General features: G+C 40.2%; 1 protein-coding gene across 6 annotated transcripts in view; it reads left to right on the forward strand.

Moving 5' to 3' along the window:
• Positions 1–22454, forward strand: part of GRID1 (glutamate ionotropic receptor delta type subunit 1) — an 845542-nt gene that overhangs the window by 675596 nt on the left and 147492 nt on the right. For all 6 annotated transcript variants that reach the window (XM_050958562.1, XM_050958557.1, XM_050958559.1 and 3 more), the window contains exons 6-8: positions 84–257; positions 16910–17071; positions 18117–18236. In XM_050958562.1, the coding sequence (XP_050814519.1) occupies positions 84–257; positions 16910–17071; positions 18117–18236 (456 nt within the window). The remainder of the gene's footprint in view (positions 1–83; positions 258–16909; positions 17072–18116; positions 18237–22454) is intronic.

Consider the following 22454-nt stretch of genomic DNA (forward strand, 5'->3'; position numbering starts at 1 on the left):
TTAGAATATTTGATCAAATAATGTCAGCAATACAAGAAATATGTGTGTTGTATTGTTTAAAAGAACTGTGTTTCTCTTCACAGGAAATCAGTGATAATGAAATATTAGAATTGGTACACAGTGCTCTCGGGAGGATGACGGTTATCCGGCAAATCTTCCCTCTGTCAAGAGACAACAATCAGAGATGCATGAGAAATAATCATAGAATATCTTCATTGCTCTGTGATCCACAAGAAGGCTATCTGCAGATGCTGCAGGTCAGTAAAGTTGGTGCGTGTGAAGGTCCTTAGGAACATGACATGATAACTGTGTGTGTGATTGTGAGGCTTCACAGGAACCAAAGGAAGGAAGAAGTAAAATGAATACCTTAAATCTCAGCATGCTGAAATTGAGTGGGATAGTTCCTGACTAGCCTTAATTATCTTTCCTGGGTCTGAGTGCTTTAGATCTAACAATGTCTGCATAAAGTATTAGCAGGCAGTTACATTGACTCTGAGTTGATTTGGGGCATTTCATCCCATCATCTCTCTGTGTATATAAATATAGATGATATAGTATCATATTGTTATGCAATTCCAATTTTGCCTAAATACGGCATTTATGCCTATTAGCCATTTCATGTGAAAGGATAAATTTGTGAGGACTGCAGAGTTATGTTATGTTTTGGGATATAGAGCCTTTCACTTCCAAGTGTCTGGTTCTATGCATTCCCTATCAGCAGTGACTGAACGTCACTAACATCTGATGGCTATTTGGCCTACTAGAAATGCTCTACTGATAGTAGTGCCAGTTTGTAACTGTCTAGACTACTGAAATCAACATCTCAAGCCCTGTTGGAAGATCTCTCTTATTGGCAAGATATCTATTCCAGATGCCAAGATTCCTCAAAATAAGGTGCAACATCAAAGCAACCTTTTAGTGAATTACGTGAAAGTAAAAAGTGAATCGAGAATATCTGATGAACTGTATGATGAAGATCTAGGCAGACTTATATTCCTAAGTCAATGAGGCATTTTTAAAAATTGCATTCATAGTACTGATGAAAGATGCTGGATAGAACTGAAAACCTTTATTTATTCACAAGGCAGGTGAAGCAAAGGCAGTTGCAGAACAAGGTGCCCCTGCGCTACCCAACCAATGTGCCAGAACACTGACTTGATGGGGTGGGGCAGGAGAATATCAATGTGATTGAAAGGGTAGTTCATAGTCCATGTTCATTGAGAACCGGATCCAAAGTCTCTTGAAATAAATGGGGTTATCCTTGGCCATGTTAATAGTATCCACCCAGTGGGGTACCAGCTGTAACAAGTGTCACTGTTAGCAGATATTGGCCTTGTGTGGGTAATGTACTTTTTGCAACTTCAGGCACTGTATGTTTGAATACTGTGCATCACATAGTCAGATACGGTAGAGAAATAGAGCTGCGTTATAGTGGTGTAGTTGGCAAGTAAATTCAGACAGTATGATTTTAAAGTAAAGATTTCTTACTGCAGTAAATTGTTTTGAAGCCTTGGAACTGGGCTTTCTATTCACTTTTACTGCATCAGTATTCCTTTTTAATTAAAAAGACCCTGTCAAGATTTTTAATAATTTTCTCAAATTCAATATTTACTCATTTTAATCACCTGAAATTTAGCAATTTTTTCAAGCTATTTCTATTGTGAAGGCACCCTGATTTCTTACTGAAGGTCAGGTCTCAAAGAGCTGGACTGCTGTCAGATTTTGTTTTATAAGAAAAAACAATACTAATTTAAAAAAATAGTATAAAAAGGAAGCCCATAACAAATTAGGTGGATTTTATAAGCAGATAATAATTACGAATGGTTGGTGAGATTTTGAGCTATATACTGGAAAACTTGAAAGTGTCCCTTTCAAATCAAATTAAAACTTTATCAAAGTTCATTATTGTGAAAGAGTTTGAGAGGTGCCTCTTCCACAAACATTAACTAACCCTTATATTGTCTTACTGCTCCGAGAAAACTTGTATAACTACCAAAGCATAGAAATGAGAAGTTTTTGTTCTGTGTTAGTAACCTCCGAGATGGATAAATCCAGGTTGCCTGGAACCAGAACACAGGCTGCTTACTTCAGGGAATCTGAGCATATTCTAGGTTGTTGAGAAAATAATCTCCATTGCACCAGCAGATGACTTAATTGGGGAAAAATTTTACATCATGGCAGGATTTTGAATATTATTGCCCATCTGCTTATGCACAAATCTATTTCAGAGACTACTCTGAAGGACTCCTCTGACAGACTTCTTCTGAGTTATCATGTGTCAAGACAGTAATATGTTTGCTAGCGTGCATAACCTAGCTCCATAATTCTAAACTGTATTGACAATAAAGCTACAGGTGTCTGCTAAGTAGTCTCCTGACTCCTTGAAGAATTGGTCTCTTGGGGGTGAAAACAGCAACAGTACTCAGCATTTCTAGAGATGAGCAATCTGTGAGTGCTCAAGATGCCCAGAAATCCAGTTATAGATTTTAGATAGAAAATTAGCTCAGTGTGATCCTTAGTAACATACAAGATGTTTCTGAGATCTTATCTGCATGCGGACCAAGCTACTTTCGCATAAATCATCTAATTAGTTAATCATATGAGGAATGGTCATCTTTAAGGAGGGAGAAAGCCTGGCCACTAATTGGAGGGGTGGGAGGTTATTCACTGAAAAAATGCAGTTTTTGTCTACCCAAAACTATTCGTGAATTTGACACAAATTCGCTGAATAGTTTCAGCCAAAAATTCTTTTCGGGACTTAAGTTCCATTCACAAAATGGGGTTTAGGAGGAGGGAGGCAGCGAAGGAGGAGGTGATGGTGGAACAAAGTGGAACAGCTTCAACAGTGGAAATTTGGAAAGACCAACACCAGAATATCCCATAGTGCAGTGGTTAGCGCAAACTTCTGCAGCATGAGAGATGCAATTTTAAATCCCTGCTTCTTGTCAGGCAAAGGGGAAAACTGAATCTGGATCTCCCATATCCCCAGGTGAGTGCCATTAACCAGTGGGCTATAAAGTTATAAGGTGAACATCACCACCTCTTCTTCCTCCTGATTTCTAAGAATCTAGCCTTTTATTTCCTTTGCTTTTATTTGAAAAAGCGTTCCACAATGATACATTTTGTTCAACCTGAAATAAAATTTTGGTCAGCTTTGATTAATTTTTGGGAGGCATTTTCAATTTTGGTTTAAGTTTTCTGCTTTTCAGTTTTTGAAACTGACAGCAAACCAAAAAATGAATTATTTACCCAGTCCTACCTCATTTTGGTGAAAATGCAAAGGCTTGTATCAAATTTAAAAGGGAAATGATCCGAGGGATGATAGTCTGTTCAATTAACAACATTTCCAAGGAAGTAGTATCCTGCCTTTCAACGTGTGTCATAACCCACCTGAGAAAATATACCCAAATGAAACTGTAATTAAATCTCCATGCCCATCAATCTTTCATTCTCTGCTCAAAAGAGCAATAGGGCAGCCAAGTGACATGGTGTTTCTTGTACTTTGAAGAAACAGCCATCATAGCACACCCTGTGGAGACGCATCTAGTAATCATTTCATAAATATGAGTAACACATTGTTAATGGTCCTTTAATTTCAAGTATTCTACATTTTCTATTTTCTTTTTTGGGTAGGAAATAGATTTAGTATCTTGTGTTACACCAGACCCACTTGAATTATTTTGTATTACAAAACATTCCCTGTCAAGGTTTGTTACCAGTCATGGCTGGTTTTTTGTTTTCTTTTAATGACTTTGTAAAAGGAAACTGGTATCTGCTAGCTTCTAAATTTATTTGAGAGAATATAACATTTAAAACAACCTAATAAGGGAAAAACATTTGGGTCATGGATTATTAGCTTTGTCTTACTAAATTAATAAAAATCCTGTTGGAGCATCTCAGTTCTTAGTATTTTTAGTACTACCTCCTAGGAAGTTGTTTTTTAGGGAGTGATCATCTTGGCTTGGTGTCTGATGAGCCATTAAAGATCAGACCATTCCGCAAACTCATGCAAAAGCTCATCTATTCACAACCTTTTATGGAAGTCTTGTTTTACTCTGTCAGCATGCTTGGCGACGTTTTGCTCATGGTCTTATTCCTAACCAAGAAACATTATTTTAATAAACTCCATTGTATTTCTATTTAGAATGGAAAAGTCCTTTCTAAAATTGCCAGTCTTGGAGGCTTCTTTTCACATTAGAAGAAGGACAGCATTAGTCCAGAAATTATTTTCTGTCTATATGTGTTTCTCATTCTTATTTCTGGGTGACCTGTGTTAACCAGCATCCTGTACCCCTGTTAAGCATCAGCCATATCTATCCTGTCTGTCGTCTTTGTCTCTGACTCTCATCTGGAAAGATAATACTTAACCACCTTTGTGAAGTGCTTGGATATTTGTGAATGAAAAATGGTATTTACATGCCAAATATCCTTGTTAATCTAATGTATTCCTAATATATCCACCTCCCTGGTACTTTTATGCAACAAGACTGCCACTGTTAGACAGCTTGAACTATATTACATATTGTGTTAGATTCTGAGTTTGGAAATACGTTGCCTAGTTCCTCTGCCCAACCTCTTCCTTTTGCTTTATATGAGGTTTGAAAATGTCTCTTTGTCCTTGATTTGTGATTCAGATAATTTTCTCTGTTATGATTCCATTTTTATTTTATTTGTTGTTGATCACATTTATTATTTATACAGCTGATAACTTAGTTCAACCTTTCTGAGGCCCTGTTTGGATTCAAGATAAAGGCCTGGGGCATCTAACATTACTTGACTTGACTCTAAATATACAGCAAGATTAAAACTAATGGGACTCAATACAGCAATGGCAGAATAGTGCGGTTATTCTTTAGTGTTGTCAGAGTCCCGCTTCTTTACTTTAGCAATGTTCCAGATGTTGTTTGGATGATTTTGGAGAGGATACATCAGAAGGCGTAGGAGAGCAGGTTCTTCAAACAATTGCTCGCCTCTCCATGGGTAAGTGTAACTGTCCTTCGCAGTCTTGACCATTGAACATGTTACCAGGCATCAGTTAATGGGCTGCTCCTTCAGCGTTCACACTTTGCTTACACGTTGTATTCTTGTGAGGAGTTACTGTGAGGGAACTGCTGTAATTGGACCTTGCAGACTGGTTTAATCTGTGAAACATAATTCACAGTGTCCCATTTGCTCTTGAAGGGCCCAGTCCTGCAAGCATCCATATGAGTCACTTCACTCAGCAGTGGAGTCCCATTGTTGTTTGTTGAGCTGTTCATCACATTATTAAGCGCTACAGCTGATAGTAAATTTTTGCAGAATTAAAGCATTAATTTACCGTACCAGAAGCTTCTATGACAATGTACCTTAATTTACAAACACACATTTCACATGTCTTCTCACAAAGACTTTATGTAGAGGCTTTGGGCCAGACCCTTGGCCCAGTGAGGCTACTTTGCAGCACTTGGAGAGTGAAAAGCGGTCTTAAATTGGCCTTGGTGGCCAGCTCAGGATTCCCTCAATAGCTTTACTTTCCTCCTATCACAGCTAGCAGCTTAGCTGGGGGCATGTTAGGGGAGAAGGGGCATAACTTGCACTGCACTCCAGCAACACCCTAGATGCCCCAATGGCCCATTGTGGGGTTTTGCCAGCAGCTGTAAGTTAGAGCAGCCTGGAAGCCAGATGCTGAAGATCAGAGGAACTCAAAGGTAATGTAAAGCCATCATTGCCCCTCCACTCAGTCCAGCTCATCTGGACCAAAAGAGGCCATGGGCCTTTGTCACAATTTTTGATATTTTTGTTTTACTTTGTTCTTTGTTTATTACTTCATTAAAAGACTGAGAGCACTTGCTAGTAGCAAACATAGTGCAGGCAGATGCCACCACTCAAGCACTTCCTGTCAACACAATTCAAATCTAAACTATAGCTCATGTTTATATACAACACAATGTAAAACACCAATGTTTCCCCCCTCCTCTGCTCTGCTATTTCAGTATTATTTCTCCTCTCCATCCCTCAGCTCTACCAATACACTTCAGTTCTGATTTCCAAACATCCTCTGCTAGATTGACTCCTTCTCTGATCAGTGTGTGTTAATCATGCCAGATTCTTGAAACATTTAGTGACACATGCAGTAGTCCCCTAAGGATGAGATTTACATTTAAAATGTAGTTTAATTTGTGCCTCTGTGGCTACAGTACAACTTTTTGTTATAGACAGATGTTTGGTCTGCAAAAGAAATAACTATAAATGGTTGAAGAACACTTGATATTAGACATATAAACCATAAGGAGGGAGAAGAATTCTTTCAGAGGTATAGTTGTAATGTGAATAAATGAATATAGAAACTGTATATCAGTAAATATGTCCTGACCATGAGATCTATTAAATTGTAGAATCATCTCCCAAAGGAATTGCTGGAAGCACCCGTCATTTGTGATGTGTAAAACTTGAATAGCCAAAAATCTAGATAACAGTGTAAAAAAAATCCTACACTGTCAGGGGAGTTGACTAGTTATCCTAATAAGGGTTGGTTTGCTATGGTTCTATGATACTTTATTTATTCCTTCATTTAACTCATAATAAATAACTGTTTGAAACTGACATTTGAGTCTTTAATGGAAGTTTTTCTTACACAGCATGCAGCTGCAGCTCTTATTTTATTGTAGGGTTTCTCATGAGTGTGTCAGGCTGCTGGCTGTGATTTTGTTCTCCAAGAGCAATGAAGCATTTATTTAAAACACATGCACGCACAACATATCACGTGAGCTTTGAAAACTGATCTAAGAAAATGAAATAGGTAGATCAGATTGTCAGCTTCCCAACCTTGACAGCATTCCTCTAAGCATACTACTGTACATTAAGTAAAACATCAGTCATCACCTCTCCTCTTTTCGAAGAGCACAGATAGATGCCGCCTTGCTTTAGAGTCACGCACATGCAACATCACTTTTGGTACAACCTGGACTTTGGGGATAGAAGCACAACTTCAGAGCATACTGATGTGCACAAAAACAACTGTATTACTCATTAGGCAGTGCATGTTTCTGTCACTGGCAGGGTTCTGTGTGTTCCAATTTCTCCTCCATCTCTGTCTGTCTCCATCTTTGGAGCTGACTGCTGGGACACTCCCAGGGTGAATTTGGCAGCTGCAGGTCTCTAATGCCCAGATTGGGAATGAATTTTTGAAGCAGTGGCATGTGGGTGTCAGCTTGTCTTCCAGTTGGTCTCTTCACTGGCCTCTTCTCTGGCTGGACTTCTGGCTTTGCTGGCAGCTCTGAACCTGCCCATGGGTCTGAAGCAGGGTCAGTCTTCTGCTGTGCAACATTGTATTTCTGGGTTGCAAGTTCCCTTTGATTAATGCTTGGAAGGAAACTAAAGGTTATCCATATAGAACTTTAAAAATAAGGTCTGGTAGTAAATCTGGATGAATCTTAGTCTCTCTGTAAAAAGAATGTTTTACCTTTACTGCATTATGGAAATATCCCCGTTCTGATTCCATATTTCTGCTTCCTGCCTATTTGTGTATAAAGTTTGTTACTTAGTACAAGAGAAGGGTTCCCTGTGTATTCCACCTGAAGCTAAACAGAAGCTTCTGTTCATGTGGACAAACATGTTTTAAAAGAAGCAAGATCCCAAATGACTTACAGAATGCATACGTGTATGGAGGACTTAAAAAAAAATCTCAGGTGCAAAATGTACATTTCAAAACACAATATTTAGATAAGTTTTCATTCATAACTGGTAAGTCCTTAGTTCAGAATTTCCTGCTTTCCAACTAACCATTCATGGCATTATTGCTTTCAGATTCCACAGCAATGGGTTTGGTATAGATAATGTAGATAGGCCCCCAAAATGCATTTAATCAAGTCTTGGTATGTTATTAGGTATTTATGGTATCCTCAATTTGTGGCGGTCTTAGCAGGCAAGTGAAAGAGGAACTAAAATTTGTTTTTTTTCCCCCTGGGATAAGAAAAGTGAAACACTTTTTTGTTTTCCTCTGGAAATTTTCATGATATGAAAGGGAGTTTCTGCAGACAGAAAAATGCCCTACCCCCATCCCGAATAGAAAAAGAGGAAAAATTAGCAGTGTTGCAGAGCTCAGAACGCCCAAAAGAAACAAGTCTATCACCTTGTTTTCATCTCAGTGTTACTTTTCTTCCAATCCTGCATGCTACTCTAATGCTAATTTCTTAATTTCCTATTTCCTCATGCCTAAGACTGCAGGAGTAGAGCCATGGGGTATTACTGATTGTTCAGGTAGTTACATGAATTGCCTTTTACGGTACATTTCTGTATCCAGTTGGTTTTGATAGTTAGCTGCAAATTGAAATTTGTGTGGACACTTGAGGTAACAAGTGTAAACAACCTTGTCTGATGGCCTGTCTTCCTCTTCACAGCATCATCTTCCTGGAGTTTGCAGCAAAAGTGTGGCGTTTCAAATGCAATCTATCACATTTGTAGGGGATGGTAGGGAAATCATTTTGCTTCTAAGAAACAGTGGCTGATGGTACCATGGAAGGGGATTTAAATTGTCAGTAGTATAAAATTACGAATGCCTTGCTTAGATGAAGCAGAAAAGTCCTGTGGGATTCTTGCTGTATGAAAAGGACTGTGATAAAGAAAACAATGGAAATTATGTGAGTGAATATGGATAGGTGAGCCAAGACCTGGAATGCTCTTTTAAGATTCCTTTTTCCATAGGAAAGTACCTATTTAGATATGACTTCAGGCTCAAGGGTGCATATGATTTGGAAAAGAGGATAAAAAGGTTCTTAGTCTTTTGCATAAAAACAGCATAAAAAAGAATAGGATGCAAATTTATTTATGATAAGCAGCAATAGAAAACAACATGGTTGCTTCTGGAAACATTGTTAGGCAACGTATACAGAACACAGGGACTATTTTTTCATAAAACAATCAGATTTTGAAATTCTTTACATTTTACAGCTCACTGGAAGTAATAACAGAGCAAACCATATTACGATTCCAGAAAGCTACACAGAATAGGTATATAGAAGATTAGATGTGCGCTATAAAAATTTCTGGCTAATACATCACCAGTGATAAAATATCTGCAAATTTGTTAAAAATGTTGTTGATAGTGAGAATAAGAGTAGAATTCAGCTTCCTGTTTCACAGATATGGGTTTCTGCAGTGCTAATAGAAGTAAAATATAATATAATATATATATGTATTTGTCACTTAAGTAAGCATGTAAGAGTATGACTAAATGGAAGGAGCAGATCTGCTGGTTGAAGGCACCATATTTACATAGTAACATTTCAGAGTAGACTCACGCTGTAAGAGAAATGGAGGACCAGCATTCCAGTAGTTCCTTTTAAAGGACAAGACGTGCATGATGATAACCATTCCATTCCATGCTACAACAGTTCTTTAATATTAACAGAGATCCTCAGAATAGTGACAGAAAGAAATGGACAGCATACCATCACCTTCACTTTTGTAGATACTTCTTTCACTGGCACATAACTACCACAATTGCTTCAAAGTAGGAATGAAGCATAGCACTGTGACATCAGTCTGCCTTGACAATGTAGTTGTGGTTCTGTGGGTCAAACTAAAAAAGACGGACCAACTTGGTAACCAAGTAATCAGTGATCTGCACTTCAGTGTAGGAGATCTGGGTTTGATTCCGTGTTGCACAGTCTGCATTAGCCAGAGTTGGGAGTCCTACAGAGACAGTATACTTGGCTCTTGGGCAGAAAGGGATATTTGGTAGCATTCAGGTCTTCACATACACTGCTACAGCTTTAGTGCTTCAGGGTATGTCTGCACTATGAAATTAGGTCGATTTTATAGAAGTCGATTTTTAGAAATTGATTTTATACAGTCGATTGTGTATGTCCCCACTAAGCGCATAAAGTCAGCGGAGCGCGTCCTCACTACCATGGCTAGCATCAACTCACAGAGCAGTGCACTGTGGGAAGCTATCCCACAGTTTCTTCAGTCTCCACTGCCCATTGGAATTATGGGTTAAGCTCCCAATGCCTGATGGAGCTAAAACATTGTCGCAGGTGGTTGGGTGCATGTCATCACTCTCCCCTCCCTCTCTGCCTCCCTCCATGAAAGCAACTGCAGATAATCATTTTGCTCCTTTTTGCCTGGGTTACCCATGCAGACACATGTCATGGCAAACATGGAGCCTGCTCAGCTCACCGCTGCTGTTGCGAGCATTGTAAACACCTCATGCATTATACTGCAGTATGTGCAGAACCTGGCTAAGAGATGGCAGCATGAAGACGATTGTGATGAGGACATGAACACAGACGTTCCTGAAAGCATGGGCTGTGGCATCTAGGCATCTGGGTGAGGAGAATGTGGAACTAGGGGAGGAGGGCAGGAGGTTGTACAGTGGATGCAGCGGCGGTCTGTGCTCTTGTTGGCTTTCCTGCAGCTCTGCCAGATGCCTGAGCATGTCCGTTTGCTCCCCCATTAACCTCAGCATTGCATCCTGCCTCTTCTCATCGTGGTCAGTTAATGCTTTTCTGGACTCTGCCACTGGATGACTCCATGCATTCGGCTGTGCCCTATCAGTGCAGGAGGTCTGCATGAGCTCGGAAAACATGTAATCGCGAGTGCGTTTTTTTGCCTTCTAATCTGCGATAACCTCAGGGACAGAGATGATAGGGGGAGCATAGAAACATTTGCACCTGCGGTGAGCTAAAAAGCGAGAGTAAAATTTAAGATGATACATTTCTGAGAACAAAAGGGAGACTCTTTCACAGTGAATCAAGCAATTCACAGCAGACAGCACATGTGTTTTAGGCACAAGGTCGCATTTTGCCTTCTATATTGAGCGCCTGCCAGTATGGTGGCACATCACACACGGCTGGGCAACAGAATTTGGTTTTGAGGCAGCCATAGCAAGTGAAAGGATAAGCGGGTTTGTCTTCTAATGCCTTGATAATATTTGGGAATATTTTCAAACTGCAGCACCCTTGTTTCCCATAGCAAGCAATGCTGGTTGGGTTTGCCATTTTAAAGGAGGGGCTGTGGTTTTTGGGTGGATGTGCAGCACATACCTCTCCACACCCCTCCGTGTGGCTATTTGGGATGATTCCTTTTAGCCAAGCACAAACAGCCCAGCATGAATGGGGTCTTTTTACTGTTCCCTTACAAAAATTCCCATATTTCAACCAGGTGGCCATGAATGATATCACTCTCCTGAGGCTAACACAGAAAGATATAGACCGAATGTTGCTTGAATGCGACCAAAACCCAGGACCATTCACTGCCATGCTTTGTGCTGCAGTGACTCCCGACTACTTGCTACTAGTTTGGCATGGTAAAGTGTCCTACCATGGAGGACTAAATAAGGCAGCCCTTCCCAGAAACCTTCTGGAAAAGCTTTCAGAGTACCTCCAGGAAACCTTCATGGAAATGTCCCTGGAGGATTCCCGCTCCATCCCCAGACCCCTTAACAGACTTTTCCAGTAGCTGTACTAGCCACAAATGTATCCCAAGTCTTCAGGGCAAATCAAACAAACACTTTTGCTTTTAAACCCTGTACTGTAGTTACAAATGTGCACGCACCAGAGGAGCCTTCTCCGCCTTCAGGGTCAGGGATCCTGCCTTGGGAGGGTATTGGTTCCAGAGAGATGAAAAGATCCTGGCTGTCGGGGAGAATGGATTCACCACTTGCCTACTGCACATTCTCCTCCTCCTCTTCCTTATCCATGAAATCATCCTCTATGTTGCATGAGACTCCCCCCTTGCAGATGTCCATGGACAGTGGTGGGGTAGTGGTAGGATTCTCACCTCCCCAGAATGCCATGCAGCTGATAATAGAGAGGCATGTATGGGGTTCTGACCCAGAGCAACCACTTGCCTCCTTTGTCTTTTGGTAGGCTTGCCTCAGCTCCTTGATGTTCATGTGGCACTGCTGCGTGTCCCTGTTGTAGCCTCTGTCCATCATGCCCTGTGCGATTTTGGCATATATATTAGCATTTCTTCATTTTGATTGGAGTTCTGCCTGCACAGATTCTTCTCCTCATATAGCAATCAGACACAGTGTCTCCCGTTCACTCCATGCTGCAGCTTGTTTGTGATTCTGGGGGGACTGCGTGGTCATCTGTGCTGCTGAGCTCGCCACGCTGACAAAACAGGAAATGAAATTCAAAAGTTCCCGGGGCTTTTCCTGTGTACCTGGCTAGTGCATCAGAGTTGAAAGTGCTGACCAGAGCGGTCACATTGGAGCACTCTAGGATAACTCCCGGAGGCCAGTAACATCACTTTGCATCTGCGCTACCCCAAATTCGACCCAGCAAGGTCGATTTTAGCGCTACTCCCCTTGCCAAGGAGGAGCACAGAAATTGATTTTAAGAGCCCTTTAGGTGGATGGAACGCATTCATTATAAAATCGACCTAACTCGGCTAAATTCAATCTAACTGTCTAGTGTAGACTAGGGCTCAGTGAAGACACTACTATGCCGATGGAAGTGCTTCTCTTGTTGGTGTAGTTAATCCACCTCCGCGAGAGGCAGTATCTCTGATTGGAGAAGCTCTCCCATAGACATAGCACTGCCTACACCAGGGGTTACATCAGTGTAACTACATTGCTCAAGGATGTAGATTTTTCAACTCCCTGAGTGACACATTTATGCTGACATACGTCTGTAGTGTAGACATGGCCTTAGTAATAATTGCTAATTTAGACGTAGTTTTGTCAGACTCCAAATAGATTCTTGGCCATAGAGATTAGGGGTGTGCATGGCACATGAGGGATATTAAATTACACATCTGTAATTGTTATTGTTTAATGTTTGTATTTTGGTAGCCCCCAGAGGATAGGGTCCTGTTGTGCTGGCCACTGTAGAAACATGTAACCAAGAGATGGTCCTAAAAGAGCTTACAGTTCAATTGAAATGAAATACAACAGCTGGATAGATGGGAGGGGTGAGAGTGGGGAAAGGAGCACAAGTTAAAGTGGGGAAATGGGAGAGAGATGATCCAAGGGACCACCCAAGATGGCATTTCTATGGACAGGGCTGTAATTCAGAATCTGATGCAAAGGAATATACACGTTTCTTTCAAGTGGAAGGTGTCTAGTAGAAAGGATATTCAAAATAATAATTCTCTGAAGTGCATAGTGCATTATACATAAGTTGAATTCTTCCGAAATAGTACAATATATAGAGAAGGAATGCAGTGTACGCAGAAGATGTGACAGATACAATATGAATTCTACCCTCAAGCTCTTAACTAGAACTAGAGAAACAATTTTGAGAGTGAGGCAGTGATTTTCCACAGTTGGAACAGAACCATACGGAACTGAGGAAATACAGTACATTTCCACTCTGTGGCTGACTTTAAAATGTGGGTGTAAAATGAACTTCAGTGGAGAACTTAGAGGATCTCTCTCACTTTGGCATGTAAGAAATTGCACTTTTCCTTATGCGTGGGAAATCTATTTATAAATGAGCAGGACTTTTTTTGTGTGGAAACCAGCTCAAAACAGAAGAGGAAGACCATCCTGTTGAATAACAGGACTCGCTTAGTTTCCAAACAGTTTACAAATAAAATAACCATCTCTGGTATAAGGAGATACACAGCTGAGCAGAAGCAGCAGATGCTTAATCAAACCAGGGGCAGAGTCACTGGGACCGTTCTCATTAACTCTTTAAACATTTGCTATTGAAAAAAAAAAAAAGAAGAAATCTGACAACAGGCTATTTTTTTTAAGCTATTTTCAAGGCGCATGATAATCAGACAGTAGTAGAAGGGTAAAAATAATGAACATGAATGATGTGCAGCTATTAAGGAAGGGAAAGATTTTATTTAGTGATAGTGTAAAATGGAAGAGCTTTTTACTGAAGAAAGTATCTGTCACACGCTGTATGTTTTCAACATTAAAATCCCTTTTCATGATTAATCAGCCCTACTCTTCACTATATAAATGTGTATCCCTCTTTTTGCATTTTTCTTTTCTGTACCACATAAGAGATGTCTTTTTTAAAATGTATGGATAGGCCTTTTTGATACAGTTCAGCTGTGTGTCTGTTTTATTCACATCTGATTTAGTCCTGGATTTTGCAGAAATATTAGTTCATTATGAAAGTACCATGTTGTCTGCAATGATAGGGTATGTTAATTAAATATACAGCTAATTAAGATTATCATTTATATAGAGATATGTACTTCATGGGAATTAGAGAAGGCAATAACATCTACTGGCATATTAGAAGCATATCCACTTTTTAGGAAGTATCTGCTTATATTTTAACATTTTTATTTTAAATTATTTTGTTTACTGTTGTTCTGGCTATGGCAAAATAGCTTTATCAAATAGGGAGGTTTTCAGCCCTCTTCAAGCTGATCTGATTCTGGATTGTTTCATCTCTTCTGGGGCCTCCTATATTAGGGAACCTGATCCATTTATTGCTTTGAAGATCATAGAGTCGTAGGACTGGAAGGGACCTCAAGAGATACGGATGTGGTCTCCTCATCTCAAAAAAGATATACTGGCATTAGAAAAGGTTCAGAGAAGGGCAACTGAAATGACTAGGGGTTTGGAACGGGTCCCATATGAGGAGAGATTAAAGAGGCTGGACTTTTCAGTTTGGAAAAGAGGAGACTAAGGGGGATATGATAGAAGTATATAAAGTCTTGAGTGGTGTGGAGAAAGTGAATAAGGAAAAGTTGTTTACTTGTTCCCATAATATAAGAACTAGGGGCCATTAAATGAAATTAATTGGCAGCAGGTTTAAAAGAAATAAAAGGAAGTTCTTCTTCACACAGCGCACAGTCAAGCAGTGGAACTCCTTGCCGGAGGAGGTTGTGAAAACTAGGACTATAATAGGGTTTAAAAGAGAACTGGATAAATTTATAGAGGTTAAATCCATTAATGGCTATTAGCCAGGATAGGTAAGGAATAGTGTCCCTAGCCTCTGTTTGTCAGAGGGTAGAGATGGATGGCAGGAGAGAGATCACTTGATCATTACCTATTAGGTTCACTCCCTCTGGGGCACCTGGCATTGGCCACTGTCAGTAGACTGAATACTGGGCTGGATGGACCTTTGGTCTGACCCAGTATGGCCATTCGTATGTTCTTATGAGGTCTTCTACTTCAGTCTCCTGCACTCAAGGCAGGGCTAAGTATTATCTAGACCAGGGGTGGGCAAACTTTTTGGCTCGAGGGCTGCATTGGGGTTCCAAAACTGTATGGAGGGCCGAGTAGGGAAGGCTGTGCCTCCCCAAACCCTAACTGTATCCGCCTCATCCCACTTCCTGTCCCCTGACTGCTGCCCTCAGAACTCCTGACCCATCCAACTCCCCCCTACTCCTTGTCCCCTGACCACCCACTCCTGGGATCCCCTGCCCCTTACCACCCCCTTCGGACCCCACCCCTTATCCAATCCCCCCTACTCCCTGACTTCCCCTCCACCTGACAGACCCCCTGAAACTCCATCCCCTTTCCAACTCCTCCCCACAAGACCCTGTCAGAGTGTGGCCCTGCGAACATGAGCAGAGGACTCAAGAGGGTCAGGGGCAGCCTCGCAGCCAGAGAGACGCTGCTGTTTTGCCTTCAAAGCACTGCTTCTCTCCGGCTGGCTGCTCGGCTGCCTGGTGCTCTTCCTGAGTCCTCCAGCTGCATTCACTGTGCTCCCTCCAACCACACCATCCGCCTGCTCCCCTGAGACTGCAGGTGAGCCTCCCTTCCTGCTCTCCCCTGCCCCTGCAGTGCAGCCTCCTCCTGTTCTGGTGGCAGTCACACTGAGACTGTGGGGGAGGAGGGACCCTCCCCAGTCGGGAGCTCAAGGGCCCTGCAGGACGGTCCTGTGAGCCGGATGTGGCCCACAGGCCGTAGTTTGCCTACTTGTGATCTAGCCTAGCCCTTACAGATTAAGCCCTTATGCTGGCCTCAGAAGTCGATTGGGAACTAGTAAAACTGGAGCACAGGCCTGATGTGCTCATAGTAGCCTGAACTTTGGAGGAAGTGGGCAGCTGCATGGTGTGCATTTCACTGTTTCCATGTTTCAGATACAGTGAATTACAGAAATTAAATCTGGAGTTGATAAATGCGTGGATCTTGTGGCCAGGTATGTGTCCACCAGAAAGGGGTCATATTCCTTAACAAGCTGCAGGGGAAAGAGACTTTTCATTGCTGATGCTACCTGATCATCCCAGCTCAGTGAGGAATCAAACAAGATCACTGAGGCTTTCTACAATTTTGACGAATGGGGGCTGTATACTTTCAGTGAAAGACATGCACAGTGTCTAGCTATTTTTTCAACCTGTATCACTTCAGTCTTGCCTGGGTTGAGTTTGAACCAGCTGCTGTATGTCAAGAAGGTATATGCTGTATGTCTTGTAGTCATTATGACATCTTAGTAGTGGTAATGGTTATATCGGTGGAGAATGATGTACTCATTTGGCTGTTATCAGCATATGATTGGTAGTAGAACCACTGTCATCTCAGTGTCTCTTCAAATATTCTCATATAAAAAAGAAGGGATATTAAGGACTTTGCGGGACCCTGCAAGAAAGAGGACCAGGAGCAGTTACCCATCACCACTCTCAGGGTTATGCTAGAGAGAAATGATTGGAGTCATAGTAATGCTGCTCTATCTGCTCCATTTATGCCTGGTAGGTTTATTAGCAGTACTTTGTGCTCTACTGTGTAAAAAGTTGCAGAGAGGTCTGGTAGAGTGAGCATAGAAGATGAGGTAATTCCATTCACTCCTTGGTCTCCCTGCTAAAATGACTGGCAAGGTACCAATAAGTGACTATTTTACTGATGAGGCTATAATCACTACCAACCTAGTGTATTTGAACTGGTGCACTTTAAGTGAAAAGCTCCATATTAATCTTTACAAGTCCTCCTGTGTTTTATTTTTAAAGTTTTTTTTTTCTTTTGAGGAGCTATTCAAGACTACAATCTCTGTTTTACCCTTTTCATTGTTTTCAGGTTTCTAACCTCTATCTATATGACAGTGTGCTCATGTTGGCCAATGCCTTCCATAGAAAGCTGGAGGATAGGAAATGGCACAGCATGGCAAGCTTGAACTGCATGAGGAAATCCACCAAACCTTGGAATGGAGGTCGATCCATGTTGGAGACTATTAAGAAGGTAAGAGTGGTTCTTTTGTAGTTTTTATTGCACATTGGGCTTCCAACCTTGTCCAAAGTGCTCTGATTTTTCTTTCAGATGAACTTCTCAAAAATGATTTAACCTTGATTTTAAGTTGTTAGTAATGAAACTGTGTAGTCATGAAGGTGTGTCCTCTACAACTGGTGATGTCATGGCTATGTTTTGTATAAGTCACATGATGATGAATAGTCATATAGCTTTATGCATTTCACCAAATGGATGAAACCTTAAGTAGTTGTCAGAGTAGACCATGAATAAGATGTGCATTCCTTACCAAAGCTGCTAACATGGTTGGCTTTTAGGAAACAAGAGGAAAAATGATGCATTGTATAATCCAATATCTTGATTCTTATTTTATGCTACTGTAAATCTGGAGTAAATGCTGATCCCAATTCATATGCACCCTTTCTCACTGTGCCTTGGACACACACCCTTTTCAGACAGAATGTTCACTGAAACAGCATGTGTTGGTGAAATTTCATATTGGTGAAAATGTTCCAACCAACTCTAATGACACCACTGTTTCATTGACAATTTAAAGCAAGGTTAAATAATTTTTTAGTTACATCACTGTTAAACTGGCATGAGCTTTGTTCACTGAAGTTTTAATAACATTGAAAATACATTGTTGTCAGCCTGACTCGGTAGCTTTTTTTTTTCTGAGCCAGAAAGTGGTGGCTTTGTGTTGCACACCAGAATCTAGCCAAACTCAATCATGTTACAAGTGTTATAGTTTCAGATTCAGCTAAGGTTCTGTCTGCTTTTCACTGGTGGCTGTCCTTGTATAAGTTCAAGATCCCTAGACATGGTTCAAAACGAGCAGTAGATGTGTCTTGGCTATCGGTCTCTTTCTCAGTAAGGTAGTATATTTTGTCTAAGGCTATATGTGTGAGCTATTGCAGAGCATATCAAGCCTGCCACATTAATTTAATTGCAAGCATTTGCAAGGCATGTTAGGACACCTGGAGCATGAAAGGTGCTTTATAAAAATTGTATTCTAATATCTTTAACATTGTTTCCTTAGGGCCATATAACTGGGCTCACTGGCGTTATGGAATTTAGAGAAGACGGCTCCAATCCCTATGTCCAATTTGAAATACTGGGCACCAGCTATAGTGAAACATTTGGCAAAGATGTGCGGAGGGTAAAGATTCAGTTTTTTTTTCTCTGAAAAAGAGAGAGATCCTGCTTATCTGGGGAAAAACGCTATCCTTTTAGAAAGAATGGAAGAAGTGCTTTTGCTCACAGTACAAAAGTCACTTATTACAGAAATAATATATTCTAATTTCTCATATACTTAAACCTTGAAAGATAACACTTTTATGCCATCAGGAGGGAGGCCTGCAAATTGTTCTCAAATGTGCAGTATTCCTTAATATATTCTATACTGATGGGGAGAGCATAATAGTGAAGACTTTCCGGTGAATTATAATATAATTGGCATAACTGAGACTTGTCCTAATCAGGAAACTAACTGGGATATTAAATTACCAGAACATATAGAGCCTTTTGAAAGTACAGTCTCTGTAAGAAGCTGGAAAACTGGAGTAGGTATAGTAATGTGAGAGGAGGATGTTCTATTTGAACACAGAAATGACATATCACAACTGGCTAGTGGAGCAGACACAGTTTGGAATGAGATGGGAGATAGGACTGGTAAAAATGATCGATAATGTATGCTGTCATAGGATGAGAAAGCTTAGTAGGAAATGTTCATACAGATGGAGGACTGTAAATTAAGGCTAGCACATGAATAGGAAGAGTTGATTTGCTTTGGTTTTGACTGGAACAGAAGCTGAAAATGCCCACATAATAGGTATACAAAGGGGTTTCCATTAAATATTATTTTTAAATAATTCATATTACATTGGCATTTCTTATATTATGCAGAGCAGAGCTGGGAGATTAACTGATTTTTTTTTCAGTTGGGACAACCAAAAATCAGAAAAAATATTTGGTTCAGTTAAAAAAATATTTGGAAATTGTCAACAAACAGGGGAAGTCTGTTTTGGGCCAGCAAACTGGCTGTGAGTAGGTCCCCATTTATTACCTTTAGCCCAGTGGCTAAAATACATGCCTGGGAAGTGGAAATCCAGGTTTGAATCCCCACTCTGCAGTAAGGATTTGAATTCAGATCTCCCTTGTCCCAGATAAGCAGCCCAATCACCACACTATGGGTTATTTGGGGTGGGCTTCTCTCAATCTCTCCTGATGGAATTCTTCCACCTTGCCAAAGAGAGGACTAAGAATGAAATTAAGACACTAGCCTGGGAGGTAGGAGATGTGGATTCAAATTCCTCTTCTGAATCAGGCAGATTGAACATTACAAGGTGATAAAGACAAGAGATGTATGCATATGGTTTGCTGGCCTGGGAAAAGTTTTTTACCACCAGAATCAATCAGATCAAATTTGCAAATAGTTTCAGTGAATGCAAAACAGCACTTTTTGGTGAATAAACTATTTGTCTGAAAAAACAGAAATGAGTAAAGAGACTGCAAAATTTCAGTTTTTTATTTGTCTGTTTGTTTTTACTAATCCAAATTTCATCTCCCTGAATTCCTCTACTGGACAAATGAATAAAGGTATACATCTACAGTGTTACTTAAAAAATATTAATGCTTCTTGAAACAGAAATGGCCAGAAGTTGTCTGAAGTTTGTCTGGCTCAGCAATAACATTTTGTGTTTATCCATCCAGATTTTCAAACATTCTCCTCTAATTTTGGATGCCCAAGTTTTGAGATACCTTAAAGGAGTCTGATTTTCAGAAAGTCAGTAGGGCTTTGCAGAGAAAGCCTATGTCCTGAAATGATCATTAAACAATAACAGAAAAAAAATCTTTTAAATTTATATGGCTCCAGGATTAGATATTAAACTTCCTGCTTTGCCAGGAACTGTCTCTGAAGAATTTAGATCAGGGTATGAACCCTCTCTGTATTCATGTTTACTTTACTGCATGTTCCACAGTTGTTCTGCTTGAAAGAAGGAATACTCTCCAAGTCCCTAGCTGTTTTCCTTTTGAAATCATTCTATTTCACTAATGGAAAATTAAGGTCACTTTGGGAGGCAAAAATGGTTGTTAAGCAGAGCACAAAACTGGGGTTAGGAGACCTTGGTTCCATTACTGTCTCCACTACAGACTTCTTCAGTGACCTTGAGCAAGTCACTTAATTTTATGCCTCAGCTTCTCTCTCTGTAAAGCTGATATTACAATGCTTACCCCAGTTGAGAATAACTTTCAGATCTTTGGATGGAAATCACTGCGTAGTGTAAATGATTATTTTTATTATTATTTACACCAGTTTCTGCCACCATACATGCAAGAGTTCCTACAATAAATTGAAGCAGAACAAACTGGCTTAACTCAGGTGAAATCCATGCACCCTGAAAATGACCAGATAAGCTTATTCAGAAGTGACTGTAAGACAAGAAAATAAACATTATCTGACAAATTGAATTGGGGAAAGATGGTGATGTACAAATAGGATACAACAAGGCTTCATGTTTGATCTCCTGATTTGTTTATGTGAAAGATTTCCAAGTTCATAATTTATATTAAAGTAAGAGGATCACGTAAAACAGTTAGGTGGAGGAGGGCTTAAGTCTACTCGGACACCTTGGTTGTTAATGAACAATGGTATCCAGTGCAAAGAATGTAAGAAGATATATTTCTGAAAGAGAGGAACTCTGTGGAGAGCCTTTTATTGCAGCATACTGCTTTGAGCAGGAAAAGATTCTGAAAACATGTATTTACCTTTTAGTTTAATGTTTGGAAATAGTAAAGAAAGAGCACCTGACTGGAAATCCTTGGGAGGAGGTGATATTTTTCACAGCATAAGTACTGTAGTATCTGCATGAGTCTGTTATTTTGATTCTTTCTTTCTTTCTTTCTTTCTTTCTTTCTTTCTTTCTTTCTTTCTTTCTTATTCTTATGTGACATCTCTATTACTGGAGGTTTGCAACCATGGTAGCCCATTCTGTATGCTCTTCTGGTAATCTCTTTGTGGATGAATATTCCTTTTTGATCCACCCAGGATACCACATTGTCCATCCAAGATCTTCTTTTTCTACCTCATGTTTTTCTGCTATAAACTTTCTCTTTAGGTGCTCATAAACATGCATCACCCACTGAACTTGTTAAAATGTGCCTTGCAAATCAAATCTTTCCTTTTGTAAGATCTCTGACAAGTGTTTGTTGAGTTTCAGTTATGAATATCTTCCAAAATTTTTCATTGGCTATTCTGTCTATTCATTCTATTTTCAGAATTCTTCTATAACACCTTATTATCAATTGTGGGAATGTCCATGTTTCACAGCAGTAATTTTAATGCAGACCAGATGTAAGTTTTAAAAGAATGAGAATTTAGCCTTCAAATTTATGTCCCTGCTCATCAGATTTTTATTCTTCCAGAATGTCTCTTTCACTCTTGCTATTCTGGTGCTATCTTCATTATCTAGTCTTCTGTCTTCTGTAATAATGCTTCTGAAGTAGCAATAATTTCTCATTTACTGAATGGCTATGTCATTCGCTGGAATCTTGCATGTTTTCCCAGGAACCTTGAATAACACAATAATTTTTGTTTTGTCCACATTTCACTTAAGACCATGTTCTTGACCATATTCACATAAAATCTCCACTAACTTCATCAGACCTTCTTTTCAATCTGCATAGTGAATGTGATTCATCCATTTTCTTTTTCATCTTAATACCATCTTCTGTTTCTTCGATTAATTTAATCACACTTGCTGTAAAAGTTGAATAAAGTTGGTGACATTATACAACTTTGTCTCACTCCTCTCTTGATCGCTATTAGATTTTCATATTCATCTCCCACTTCTCTATTATTGCAGCAAAAATCTGTTACAGTTCAAAAATATTTTCAATGGCTTGAAAATTCAAGCTCTTCACCTTTTAAATTACTTGAGTGAGAAGCCAATTCTGGTTGATCTTCAGCTGTCTCCGTATAACTATGGGGTGTCACCCTTTTGGAGAGGTATGGAGGGTCCCCTCTCCATAGATCATCTTCATCCCATATGAAGTGACATTCAGCTTCCTCTGGTCTTCTCCTGGACCTGGACCTCACAGAGAGCCCTCATGATAGGCACTCAGGAGGGGTGACAGGACGCACATAGACTGTTCCAACCTAGTGGGAAAGTCAGTAAAAAGTTAATGAAGCATGAGACTCCACTATGGCTGCCACTTTATATTGGGCCCTTGCTACTTAGTCTTCTAGGGGCAGCTTTCAGCTAGGGATTCCCTGGGAGAATGGCTGAGGTGGAATCATGGGAAAAGAACATAAGGTCAATCAGCCCTGGCAGGAAGACACAAAACCTTTTTGTAGATGGACGTACGCTCCTATGGG

The sequence above is a fragment of the Gopherus flavomarginatus genome, chromosome 6 (assembly GCF_025201925.1).
Source record: "Gopherus flavomarginatus isolate rGopFla2 chromosome 6, rGopFla2.mat.asm, whole genome shotgun sequence".
Taxonomy (NCBI): Eukaryota; Metazoa; Chordata; order Testudines; family Testudinidae; genus Gopherus; species Gopherus flavomarginatus.